Source organism: Astyanax mexicanus, chromosome 10, assembly GCF_023375975.1.
Source record: "Astyanax mexicanus isolate ESR-SI-001 chromosome 10, AstMex3_surface, whole genome shotgun sequence".
NCBI classification, from domain to species: Eukaryota; Metazoa; Chordata; class Actinopteri; order Characiformes; family Acestrorhamphidae; genus Astyanax; species Astyanax mexicanus.
Genome location: NC_064417.1, coordinates 5198553 through 5211381, shown reverse-complemented (window position 1 = coordinate 5211381; position 12829 = coordinate 5198553). Strand labels below are relative to the sequence as shown.

The 12829-nt window shown below is 37.1% G+C and overlaps 1 protein-coding gene across 1 annotated transcript; it reads left to right on the top strand.

The window, feature by feature from the left end:
* The first annotated feature begins 6745 nt into the window (after window positions 1-6745).
* On the top strand, window positions 6746-12829 carry olfml1 (olfactomedin-like 1). The gene is made up of 3 exons (XM_007228458.4): window positions 6746-7246; window positions 8636-8921; window positions 11389-12829. Exons 1-3 carry the CDS (start codon window positions 7121-7123, stop codon window positions 12174-12176), a joined length of 1200 nt encoding a protein of 399 aa, XP_007228520.3. The 5' UTR covers window positions 6746-7120; the 3' UTR covers window positions 12177-12829.

Below are 12829 nucleotides of genomic sequence, written 5' to 3'. Positions count from 1 at the left end.
AACCTAGCTAACGTTAGCTAAAACTTTCCACTCTGAAATAAAGTAGTTAACATTAACATTTCCCACTGAAATAAAGTAGTTAATATTAGCTAACCTAGCTAACGTTAGCTAAAACATTCCTCACTCAAATAAAATAGTTAACATAAGCCAACCTATCTAACGTTAGCGAAGACATTCCCTACTGAAGTAAAGTAGTTAACATTAGCTAACCTAGCTAACGTTAGCTAAAACATTCCACCCTGAAATAAAGTAGTTAACATTACCCAACCTAGCTAACGTTAGCTAAAACATTCCCCCCTACAATGAAGTAGTTAATATTAGCTAACCTAGCTAACATTAGCTTAAACATTCCCCCCTAAAATAAACTAGTTTACACTAGCTAACAACTTTATTTCACTATGGAACATCTGTCAGTTTAAACTATAGCTTGCTAGCTATCATTATATGGTGCTCACCACTAAGTATTTGGTGCTCACCACTTACCACTTAGTATGTGGAGCTCACCACTTACTATCTGGTGCTTATCACTTAGTATTTGGTGCTCACCACTTACTATCTAGTGCTCACCACTTTTTTACATAAAAAATATAATTTCTATAAGAAAATAAGTGGTCAGTCTTTTTTAATGAATGGAAGTAAATGTATGAAAGCCTTTCTATTGGTCCATTTTATCACGAAATGTTGAGACATTGCGATGACAGCAATAAAAGCTATGATAGCAGTGATATATAAAATAAATATACAGAATTATACATAATAAAACATGTTTTTTAGAGCACTGTAGCAACAGCATGAATTAATGATTTCTGCCACAGCATTTCCTGTGTTACTTATCACACAATTTTTTTTTACTTTTCTGTTGACCAAGGTTATGGCATTCTCTCACACTCATTGTCAAATTATGTCTTACTTATCGTAATAAATGCACACAAACACACACAGACAATAAATACAATTAAATACAATAAAAAAAAACATTATTCATTTATGTTCTGCGTGTTAGTAGAGGATAAAGGTCTTTGTGAATGATAAATAGCAGCTTTGCGCACTATTCAGCATGTTTTCTCACAGAATTATATGAAGCATCCCTCAAAAACAAAGATGTGAAGGCAAATATGCAAATGTGCCAGCGTCCCAAAGAGAATACGTGAGACTGAGAATGTCCTAAATTGATGGAGTTGCATGTCTTTCTCCACCAGAGGAAGCAAATGTAAAGAAAGCCTGCACTATAAAAAAATCTGTATTTTTTAAAAGCATTAAAACTGAATAATGAACATATTCTTGCTGAAAAACTTGTATAGAGTATGTACTACATATCTGCAAAGCATCAGGGTTGAAATTCTCTGGTTATTTCTACAGTAAACATATAGTACAAGTCATATTTTTCCTATCTATAGGGAGCACTTAAAATTCTTTAATTTTCCCAGAAATCATTGGTGCACCTTATGTATGAATTCTACCAGTCAGGTATTAAGGAGCAGTAAAGCTCCTCCGCTGAAGTACAGCATTATAAGGCTGAATTTTCAGTGAAGTTTCTTTAGCACTAAGGCTAGGTGCAGCAGCATTAGCATTAGACACTAACCAAGCGCTAGCTCTTTCGCCGTTCAGTGGTGAGTATTATCGGACTGTAGTCTGTGCGTTAACTGTGTTAAAATAAGCTACATGGGACAAACTGCTAGCTAGTATCTCCCTCGTTTACGGGAACACTCAGGGCTCCTCGTGTAGCACTGTCAGGCGGCATTTACGTCTCACTAGCGCTAGTGGTTAGCTGCTAATAATAATGCTAATGCTAATGCTGCTGCATCCAGCCTTAGTGGAAGTCTGGAAATGTAAGCTTACTAAAAATAAATGGAAGCACTTCACTCACCCAAATAAATGTTTTTTTTAGGAAATAATTAATTTATAAATCATTACCCAGTATCATTTATTATACTTCAGTGCTAGATATAGGTAGTGCATTATTATTCAGTTTCTGAATCAGTTTCTCTCAGATTTTGCTATTTATAGGTTTAAGTTTGAGTAAAATGAACATTGTAGTTTTATTCTGTAAACTACAGACAACATTTCTCCCAAATTCCAAATAAAAATATTGTGATTTAGAGCATTTATTTACAGAAAATGAGAAATGGCTGAAATAAAATAAAAAAAAATGCAGAACTTTCAGACCTCAAATAATGCAAAAAAAAAACAAACAAACAAAAAAAACAAGTTCATATTTATGAAGTTTTAAGAGTTCAGAAATCAATATTTGGTGGAATAACCCTGGTTTTTAATCACAATATTCATGCATCTTTGCATCATGTTCTCCTCCACTAGTCTTACACACTGCTTTTGGATAACTTTATGCCTTCACTCCTGGTGCAAAAATTCAAGAAGTTCAGCTTGGTTTGATGGCTTTTTGGTAAAATCAAGGAAAAACATCATTATAAATTGGTTTCTTATTTATTTATTTTTTCCAGAGCTGTATTTTAAAGTCGTCTAATATTTGCAATTCCTAATATATAACAATTCCAGTGTAATGTGATTTTTACCTTGATACTTTTTAAAATTGCTAAAGCAACTTACTAGCTAACTGTTGCCATAATGTCATTGCACATATTGGCAGTATTCTTTTCTTTTTACAGTGTGCAGTACAGCACTTCATATTCATGCTTTATGCTTCTGTATTGAGAAAGTTACACAAGTTATTATTTCCAGTCACTTCATTTCATTTCAGCAGAATACAGTGGTATAGACTCCACTCTGTGTGAAGGACCACCATTAGACAGAGCGACTCTCTGATGGAGGCAGAGTTAGAGTGAGGTGAAGAAGGCCATCACTTCAGAAGGAATTAACGTCAAGTTTTAAAAATGCTCCCGTTCTCAGGCCTCATGTGGCACAAACTGCATGATACTGAGACTCACTTACATCATCAGTGTTTAATATGGCAGCAGCAGCAGCAGCGAGCACACAGGCACAGGCCTATCAGAGCTTCACACCGAGGTAGAAGCTGAACATCTCTGCAGACAGCATGAGTACAGTCCTGACATGGGAACACACAGTGAAAATGCAATGTCACGGTTCACTTATGAAGGGTCCTAGTGGGACTCTAGTGTCTTTGCATCATGCTCTGCTGTTCGTTACAGTGGACAAGCAAGTGTACAGTGCGCTCATGTAGGACAGTGGCATGGGGAATGAGTCTGACATGAAGAATTTATGAATCTTCTGACTGTATTGTTCACTAAAGGACTTGCCAGGACAAAATCGGCCATTGTTGGATTTTTTTTTTATGGGTTTTTTATTTTTTTATTGGGTTTTTTATTTTTTTTATTGGGTTTTTTTTATTGGCCTCAATGGTTGAAATACAACTTTTAAATTGTCAGCTATCACTGGTCATCAAGTGTTTCATTGGTCAATTGGGAAGGAGTTCCCTTGTCAGTGATCACAGAAATGTGTTTTAAATGTCAACTATAATGGGCCATTGCAGAGTTTATTACTAGACATCACATCATTGGACACAATTCATTGACCATTGACCATTGCAAGGTTTTCCTTTGGTCAACTACCACTGGAAACAGTAAAGCGTTTCATTATTTAATAATCATTGGTCTCTATAGTATATAGTTATAAATGTATTACTAGACACTTTATTGGACACTGTTCAGTTTTTTTTTATTTGTCATTGCAAGGTTTTTCTTTGGTCAACCATCACAGGTCACAGAAAATGTTTCATTGGTCAACAATTAACAATAAAATGATTTTGATTATGTTATTCTCCATAGTTTTTCTGTCAGTCCTGACACTGTCAGCCCAGCCTGCCAGCTCCAGAATCTGAACTCACAATTTGGACTCAAGTTCCCAGCATGCACTCTCACCAGACTTCTCACAAACCTCAGATCACTTGATGCTTTGGTGTTCCTGCTCTCCCAGCTACTAATTACATACACCCGTTGCCCTGTGTGTATATATACCCCTTACTTCCACCCTTTCTCTGCTGACTTATGGATCTAGTTTACTAGCTCTCATACAACAATCATTGGCCATTCGAAAATGTATTACTAGATACTTTATTGCAGACTGTTCAGTTTATCATTGACCATTGCCATGTTTTTCTTTAGTCAACCATCACAGGTCAGAGGAAATTTCTCATTGGTCAATAATCATAAGCCATTACAAAATTTGTTACTCATCCATCACAGGTTAAAGTTACATTTTTCATTGGACAGTGATAACTGACTATCATACTATACAGGTCACAGTAAAGTTTTTCATTGGCCAACTATTATTAGTCACTAGAGTGTTTGTCTTTTGTTGGTCACACTAGCTTTTTACTAGTCAACTATCATTGGCCATTGCAAAGTTTGTTTTGGTCAACTACAATCACAGGTAAAAAAATAGATTTTTCATTGGTCAAACACCATTGGTCACTGCAGTGATTGTCATTTGTCAAGAACAGATGGTTGCAATTGCTGTTCACTGGCCAACAATCACTAATCATTGCAATGTTTTTTTATTTTTTATTTTATTGTTCAACCATTGCAGGTTGCTGTAACTTTTTTTTCATATTGGTCAACCATCATTGGGCACAGTTGTTTTTCTTTCGTCAGTGTTTTCAGAAAGTTTTCCACTGTTCAGCTATCATTGGTGACTACAATATTTCTTATTTGTCTCAATTGCTCAACAATCTTAGGTCACATGGTTGCTGGATTGATTCTCGTTTGTCAGTGTTTCTTTGTCACATTGATTAATAATCTTTGGTCACAATAGTTTTTTATTGGTGATCCATCATTGGTCACTAATTTCTCATTTGTCAACAATCATTGGTCACTTTGGACAACCATCATAGGTCACTGTTAAGTTTTTAATTGGTCAGTTATCATAGAATCATTGAAGAGTCATTGAATTTGTTAATTTAAAGGCTCTGCTTCCCTCATTGATGACCAGAAATACACATTATAAAACAGCATAAAAAAACATTTCATAAAAAATATTGACTTGTACACAAAGTGCCTTATTCAATGCAGTAGGGTTGTTTTTAATGAAAAAAAAGCTCTTTGGATCAGTTGTATTTTGAGGCTGGTGTTGGCGGTACAGTGACTGAATTAGGCCACGGACATCGCTACACTATTTACAGCTGAGCTGCCACTTCCTGTTAGCGGTGAGTGTAGAGTGTCCTGCATAAACAGTCTCAGGCTCATCATGGGGTCAACTGCTCTTCAGAAACTGACTCAGTTTTGAGTGAATGGCTCCATTTATCTGTCCTTTCCCTGAGTAATCCATGAAAAATACAGTTATATGAAAAATAGGATTACGTCCGAAGCCCAGTTGTAAACACTATGTAAAACCTATAAAATCACTATTGAATCATATTTATTGTTGCATTACAGTAGAACCATACAGAGATTCTGTTGCATAATGCAAATCACCACAGACACTATTTTAAGGGTGCAATCCAAATTAGACTGAATAATTTAGTCCTTTTTGAATGGGTAATGTGGAAAAGACAGCACATGTGTAATTTGTGCTGACATTCGCAACCAGAGAACACTGCTGTCAAGAGATTGTATCTTTTGGATGCACTTCACAGCCTAAATTATTTTCTTTTTTTTTCCATTTGGGACTGGATTGATTTTGCATTGTGCTACCCTCTACTGGTGAGAATTTCTAAAATAAATATCAATATCAAAGTCTGCTCTACTGAGAATAAACTGATCTGGGTGAAGAGTACAACCTAGAAACCCAGAAACCCAAAACCTCAAAACTTACTGCTTCAAGACCAGTTAAATAATTAAATAATTAATACTCACCCATATTCAGTTCACTGCAAAATGTCAGCTGATCTCTTATCAGTTGTATAAGTCAATTGCAGACAGCATGAACCTGAAATTCATGTTTTGTTTTGTCAGGTCAACTTAATTGTTGCATAAATTGGTCAATTAAAGTGTTCTGATCTTCATCTAAGTCACAACAATAGACAAAAACACACTCTGCTTAAACTGATACCACACAAAAAGGTATATGTTTGCATGTTTTTTTTTTTCAACACAACATGTTTACATTCACATTAAGGGTGGAAAAAGTATGTGAACCTTTGGATATAGGTATAAGTATTATTAACTGGTTGACCCTCCTTTGGCAGCAATGACTGTTGTCTAGGTTTGTTTTAGTCAGTGGCGCACATTTCCAAGTGTTTTCTGTTGCCAAGATATAGCAATACGCCAGAAATGTACAGCACCTGAACACACTTCATTTCCAGACTACCACGCCCATCAGTGTAGATACAGTGTATTCGTAGGCTCTGTGACTATTTAAATGACGCAGGCACAAAGCATTACTTTTTGCTGGGTGTAAGATAGCAATGAGCATCACCACAAAAAACATTTTTTAAACATTTTTAAACAAGGAAGTAAATGAATTGTTGTATAAAAATGCTGAATTTGAGAAGTTTAGGATATTCAGTGTGATATTATTATTATTAAGTGCTTGATATTATTGATTCTTTGGCGTAAAGTTCGTAACATCACTCCTTCTTTTGCTCGAGTCCTCATTATCTTCGCTTTATATATTGATTTGATTATATAACATATTTTATTATGTTCCCACACTGAAGCCAGTTCTGCAGGGTATAATAGATAGAGTATAATTTTAGAAACACTGAGTGTTTTTATGAGTGTGTGGCCAAACCGTCTTCACTGTCTATATTAAATGACAGCCAACATTCCTCCTGTTGGGTTTCCAGCCTCCACACCTTGGTGTTATTCGATACTTTAACTTCTCCTGCTCCTCAGAAAAGAAGAAGCACCCCTCGGTTGTTTTAGGTTTGAGAACATGGCAGATGCATGATCCTAAAGCTTTTTAATGCATGATGTGATCTGTAGCTACGCTCTGCTGCTGCGTGGGGACGTGTCAGGACATCTGGAGACGATTAGAAGTCCAAACAAAGCAGCAGCCTGTGAGGACCTGCCTCTGAAGTTCATTTGGGCTGAGTATCAGAAACTGCGTAGCGTGGAATAATAAACAAGCAGATGCTTTCAGAATTTCAGCAGACTGCACTTCTCTCAGACCGTGCTCGGATCGGACAGAATTTCCTCTAATTATTAATACGAACTGAAAGTGATTAAGGAGGAAAAAGGAGGTTTGGATGCTCAGGATGTTCTTGAAACTCGTCCCCCTGCTGTTCCTGTTCCTGGGTGCAGCACAAGCTCAAAGAACCACCCAGGATGTGTTCATGATGCAATACTTCCAGAGACGACTGCAGGAGCTGGAGGTAAGACGTTTAGACACATGGATGGATGAGAGCATCTGATGAGATTCTCACTATTTGGCCCAAAAGTTTGATTCAAATTATTAGTGACAAGTTTGAATCCAGTTATTTTACAGGATTATTTTTGGATCATTATAATAATACTCTTACTTAATATTCTTTTGCACTTTCATAATGTTAATTTTCTTCTTGACCATTTATCACATTTAAAGGACTTTAGACTAGACATATATCATATTTCCCAGTTTAATCACATTAGATTTTTTACTTATTTATTTATTATGCATGTCATGGCAATCTGCATAGCCGTGTGAACAATTTTAGTGAAAATGTGGTTGGAACATATTAAATTCTTCATGGTGATCTTGTTCAGTTTTACAAATAAAAAATAGATTTTCTAAAAATACAATATCATTAATAACATACCATATATTGATTTTGACCCTTTTATCTGAGATTTACACTGCAAGAAATCTGCCAATGAAGTAAGCAATCTTTTCTTAGTAAGATTTCTCTAAATAAGTGTCTAAAAGACTTAAAGCAAGCTAAAATAATAGATTTTTGGCTAACATTTGGACACAATATGGTGAATTTTTGTGCTTATTTTGAGCACAAATTTGAGAATTACTTAAAATAAGGTGAAATTCTAAGAAAAGCTGATTAAGATCATTATCCTTAATATAGAATTTCCCAGTGTAGAATTTCCCTTTGGGGATCAATAAAGTATCTATCTATCTATCTATCTATCTATCTATCTATCTATCTATCTATCTATCTATCTATCTATCTATCTATCTATCTAAAGCTAAATCCCCATCAACAGTCTATTTTTATAGCAACAGAACTTGTACAACTTTTCTTACAACTTCAACAATAAACAGAATCCAGCAAATAACATTACTGTTCCCGTAAATGAGCAGAACACACACCTTCACAGCATGAACGAGCAGGTCAGTTTCCTCTGCTAAAAGGCACAGAAATGCTGCACCATTAAAATAGCAATCTGTCAGAGTGCACAGAGTTAGTACATGCCTTTTGTGCGCAATGTGTACTTTTCCCGTTGTTACGATATCAAAGATACACTGACACGCCCTAAATCAAGCTGCACAGTGCACAGTTGATAGATCACTAAAACAGGACACTCAGTGGGATTGCTGGGTTGAAAGCGAAAGGCCCACCAATCAAAAGTATCCAGACAAGAACAGCTCTGTAGTCCGAACCTCACGTCTGATAAAGGAATAGAGCAGTAGTTCCCAACACTGGATCTACAGGACACATTTCAGTGTTTATCCTTTTCCCAACACACTCGATCCAGGTAATCAGCTCATTAACAGCAAAAACTGAAGTTGAGCTTGAATATTGAACATACACTGCTCACTCCACCTCTCACAGGAGCGTGTAATCAGGTGTGACCAGGACCTCCAGACCGTCAACCACAAGATGTACGACGTTTCGGCTGAGGTGCGAGGTCAGCTCCGCGGTGTAACCGCGCTAAAGACCGAGATGCAGGGACACATGGAGAATCTGGCTTTGCGAGTGGACCGCGTGGAGAGAGACGTGGAGTATCTCCAGAACAAAATCCCGGAACTGTCGGAGGTGGAGATAGCAGAGTCTGTGCTGGAGGAGCAGGTGAAAGAAGCCAAGGAGAAGAAGAAAGCTGCCATCCCGCAGAACAAAGGTAAACACTGTGGAGTTAATACCCTGTTCTCCATTCAGACCCTTAGCTCCTCCTGCAAATCAGATGCCTTATCTCAGGGCTTAAGCTGTATGGTTTAGAGGTAAAGCACAGGCATATCATTATAGGATAATATTATTAATTATTAATCTCGCAGATTAATTAAAGATTTTGATTATACTGTATATGCTCCTTGTCATGGTTTAATTATGGTATCACAGCATGCAGTGATTATTATGCAAATATGTCATGTACAGTACCAGTCAAACCAATAGTTTGGATACACCTCTTCTCATTCATTGTTTTTTTTTTTTTATCATTTTTTACATTGTAAATTTAATATTGAAAACTATACTAAAGCTATAAAGAAACACATGCTGAATTATTTTGTAAACAAAAAGTGTTAAACAAACCAGAATATGTATATTTTATACTTTAGATTCTTTTAAAAAGCCAAATTCTATCTTTGAGAACAGATCTGCACACTCTTGGTATTTGGTATTTTAATCTCCCCTTCATGAGGGAGAGTCACCTGGAATAGTGGGAGGTTTCATAGCTAAATTGGAGCAGCCTGGTGGTCAATCTTCATTAATTGCACATTGCACCAGTAAGAGCAGAGTGTGAAGGTTCAATTAGCAGGGTAAGAGCACAGTTTTACTCAAAATATTGTAATGCACACAACATTATGGGTGACATACCAGAGTTCAAAAGAGGACAAATTGTTGGTGCACGTCTTGCTGGCGCATCTGTGACCAAGACAGCAAGTCTTTGTGATGTATCAAGAGCCACGGTATCCAGGGTAATGTCAGCATCCCACCAAGAAGGACCAACCACATCCAACAGGATTAACTGTGGACGCTGTAAGAGGAAGCTGTCTGAAAGGGATGTCCGGGTGCTAACCCGGATTGTAACCAGATGTTTCAGTTTCATTGTCCAACCCCTGTATCTTTGAGTGCATTTAGGAGGCATGTCCAGCATGTCAATGATCTTTCACCATGATAAAAATAAAGAAATCACGTTGAATGAGGTGTGTCCAAACTTTTGATTTTTGGTGCTGTATATCATGATACTGAGATGCTTACAGTATCTTAAGATATTGCAATATATTGCATTGTAAGCCCTCTTTACAGGCAACTTCAACACTGTTTTAGAAGGCTTGTTGTAATTTATTCTGATTATCTGTTTAAGATGCATTAGGGAAATCAAAAACAATAATGTTCCAGTCAAAGCTTAGCTGGTGCTGCAAACAAACTGTGAAACTACAGGCTTATGAACAATTAGAAGTGGTTTAAGTCAATTATTCTAATATTAAAGTGTTCAGTTTATTCACAGCTCATAGTTTAATTGCATTTCAAGCAGCCATCATTTCCCTTCCTATATAGTGAATTCAGACTGAATAAGATCTCTTTTCTCTAATAACTGAGAAAACCTCAGATCAGCAGTTCAGTCATTTAACCCTTTGAACTCTAGGCTGTTTTGGTGTGTTTTTTTTTTTTTTTTTTTCGTTTTTTGTCAGTTCCTCTTTAAGGTCTTATAGCACAGTAATTATATTAGACAGACTCTATATCTGCCATGAGCTCTTTTACTCCAGAAGACATATGGCTGCTCAAAAATATAATCATTTAAAATGTAAAAGGAAGCAGAATTGTTATATTTTCCTATAACTGATCATGTTTTATCTTTTTAAATGATATCTTTTCAAAAATGGTTAGACTAGAGTGTTTATGAGTTGAAAGCAGAAGAATATTGATGATTTGAGTTCATTACATGGCTTATTAATTATTACTTTGAAAAAATACATGGAGAAACAGCATCAGGTGGAGTTATTTGTCTTGATAATCAATAATCACACCTCTAGGATACATGTAGATACTAAACACCTGACACTCAGAGCAGCCTATGCCTTTCAGTATTTTGATCAGGACACACATAGAAAACTACATATAAAAATGTAAACTTTTTAGTCTAAATAAATGAAAATGTTTAGTGCAAAATAACTACTTAGTCAAAATGTGCGAGTAAAATAAAATTAAAACTATATAAAGTAGTGCGCACCCCATAATTAGCTTTAGTTTGAGTAAAGCAGGTAGTTTCACACTTTTTCTGTCTGTGGACACTTTTGAGTCTTTATTTACTGATATTATTTGATTTGAAACATCATATAAATATGTTTGAAGCACTAAATGTAAATAATATTGGTTGGGGAAGGAGATTTTTCACTTTTTCAGGTGATTTTTTTAATGGGTTTCTTGTAGATTTAGCTTTACCGCACTGGGATGTGATCACTATTTTTAGAAAAAGTGTAAGTTCCGCCCTTTCTAACCATATATGGATTATGTTAATGTGTAAAGGGATTCCTGAGTAATTAAGCTGAGAACACATTTTGTGTGCGATTTTGGATGGAAAATCAATTCGTAGGGTTCTAAGGATTAAATGAGCTTCTCCTGATGTGAATTTCATTTCCACCCAGACTGCAGCTCTCAGCTCACCGGCATCAAGTCCCAGAAAATCGTCAAGAAAGCTGGAGACCTGAACGGCTCCTGGATGAGGGACCCCACCAAAGGATCCTCAAGGATCTACTTCTTCAGCGGCTCCAGGAACCGAACTCTGCTGGAGTTTGTCTCGATGAAGACCTTCACTGACACTAACTGGACCAGAATGGCTGAGGCCATCCTGCTGCCTCTGCCCTGGCAGGGGACGGGGAGCGTGGTCCACGACGGCTTCATCTACTACCACCACGCCGACACGAGAAACGAGGTGCTGAAAGTGCACCTCCTCAACCGCACCGTGGTTGACCGCATGCTGCTGCCCGGCGCTGGACGCATGCCGGCCTACGGCCTCTCCCCTCACACTCTGCTGGACCTGGCTGTGGACGAGATGGGTCTCTGGGCCGTCCACGCTGACCCAGACTTTGGGGGGAACCTGGTGCTCACCAAGCTGGACTCCAACAGCCTGTCCGTGGAGCACACCTGGGACACCACCTGCAAAAGTGACGAGGCAGAAGGGGCTTTTATCATCTGCGGCACCATGTACGTGGTCTACAACTCGCAGTCTGGTGGACGTTCCACCATTAAGTGCTTGTTTGACATCCATGACACCCTTCTAACCGACGAAGTGCCTTCGATTTACTTCCCGAAGCGTTACACCAGCCACTCTGGCATGCAGTACCACCCCAAAGAGAAGCAAGTCTACGCCTGGGATGATGGATACCAGACCACTTACAAGCTGGACCTAAAGAAAAAAAAACAAGCCACCTAAATCAGCAAGAAATAGCATACATTTCTACGTATGTGTTATAACTGATTATTAATGATTTTTAAGGCGTTTACAACCTAATTAATAACCATTAATAAACTAATTGTAAACCATTTATAAACCCTTTATAAAGGTCTAAAGGTAAAAGTCTTATTTTAAAGTGGTACCACAATATGTTTTACAAAGAAACATATTGTGTGGCCTCAGTATATTATCTTGTGGCCATGCTATGAGATAATATATATAATAGTATGTTTGGCCGTTTCCATTTCCATGATATTCAGGTATGCTGTTACCAATCAAATGGACAAAATTATGTTTTTTTTTTTTAGACAGTAAAAACCTACATAGACACACACACACACACACACACACACACACACAAACCTCAGGTCAGCATACGAAGGCATTCTATTCTATTTGTTACTCTGTCTTTTCCTGCCCTCTGCTGGTCAGTCAGCTCCAGTGCTGGTAAAGGGGCACTCATTAATACGTTTATCATTATTAATTCTACAGGTATATGTGTGGGAATTGGTGAAGTGTTTTGACGTAACACATTACTAATGTTATTAATAAAGAGCATTTAAATAAAAAGTGATTTATTGGTGCATAATCTCTCTCTCTTTCTCTCTTTCTCTCTCTCTCTCTCATCAGAT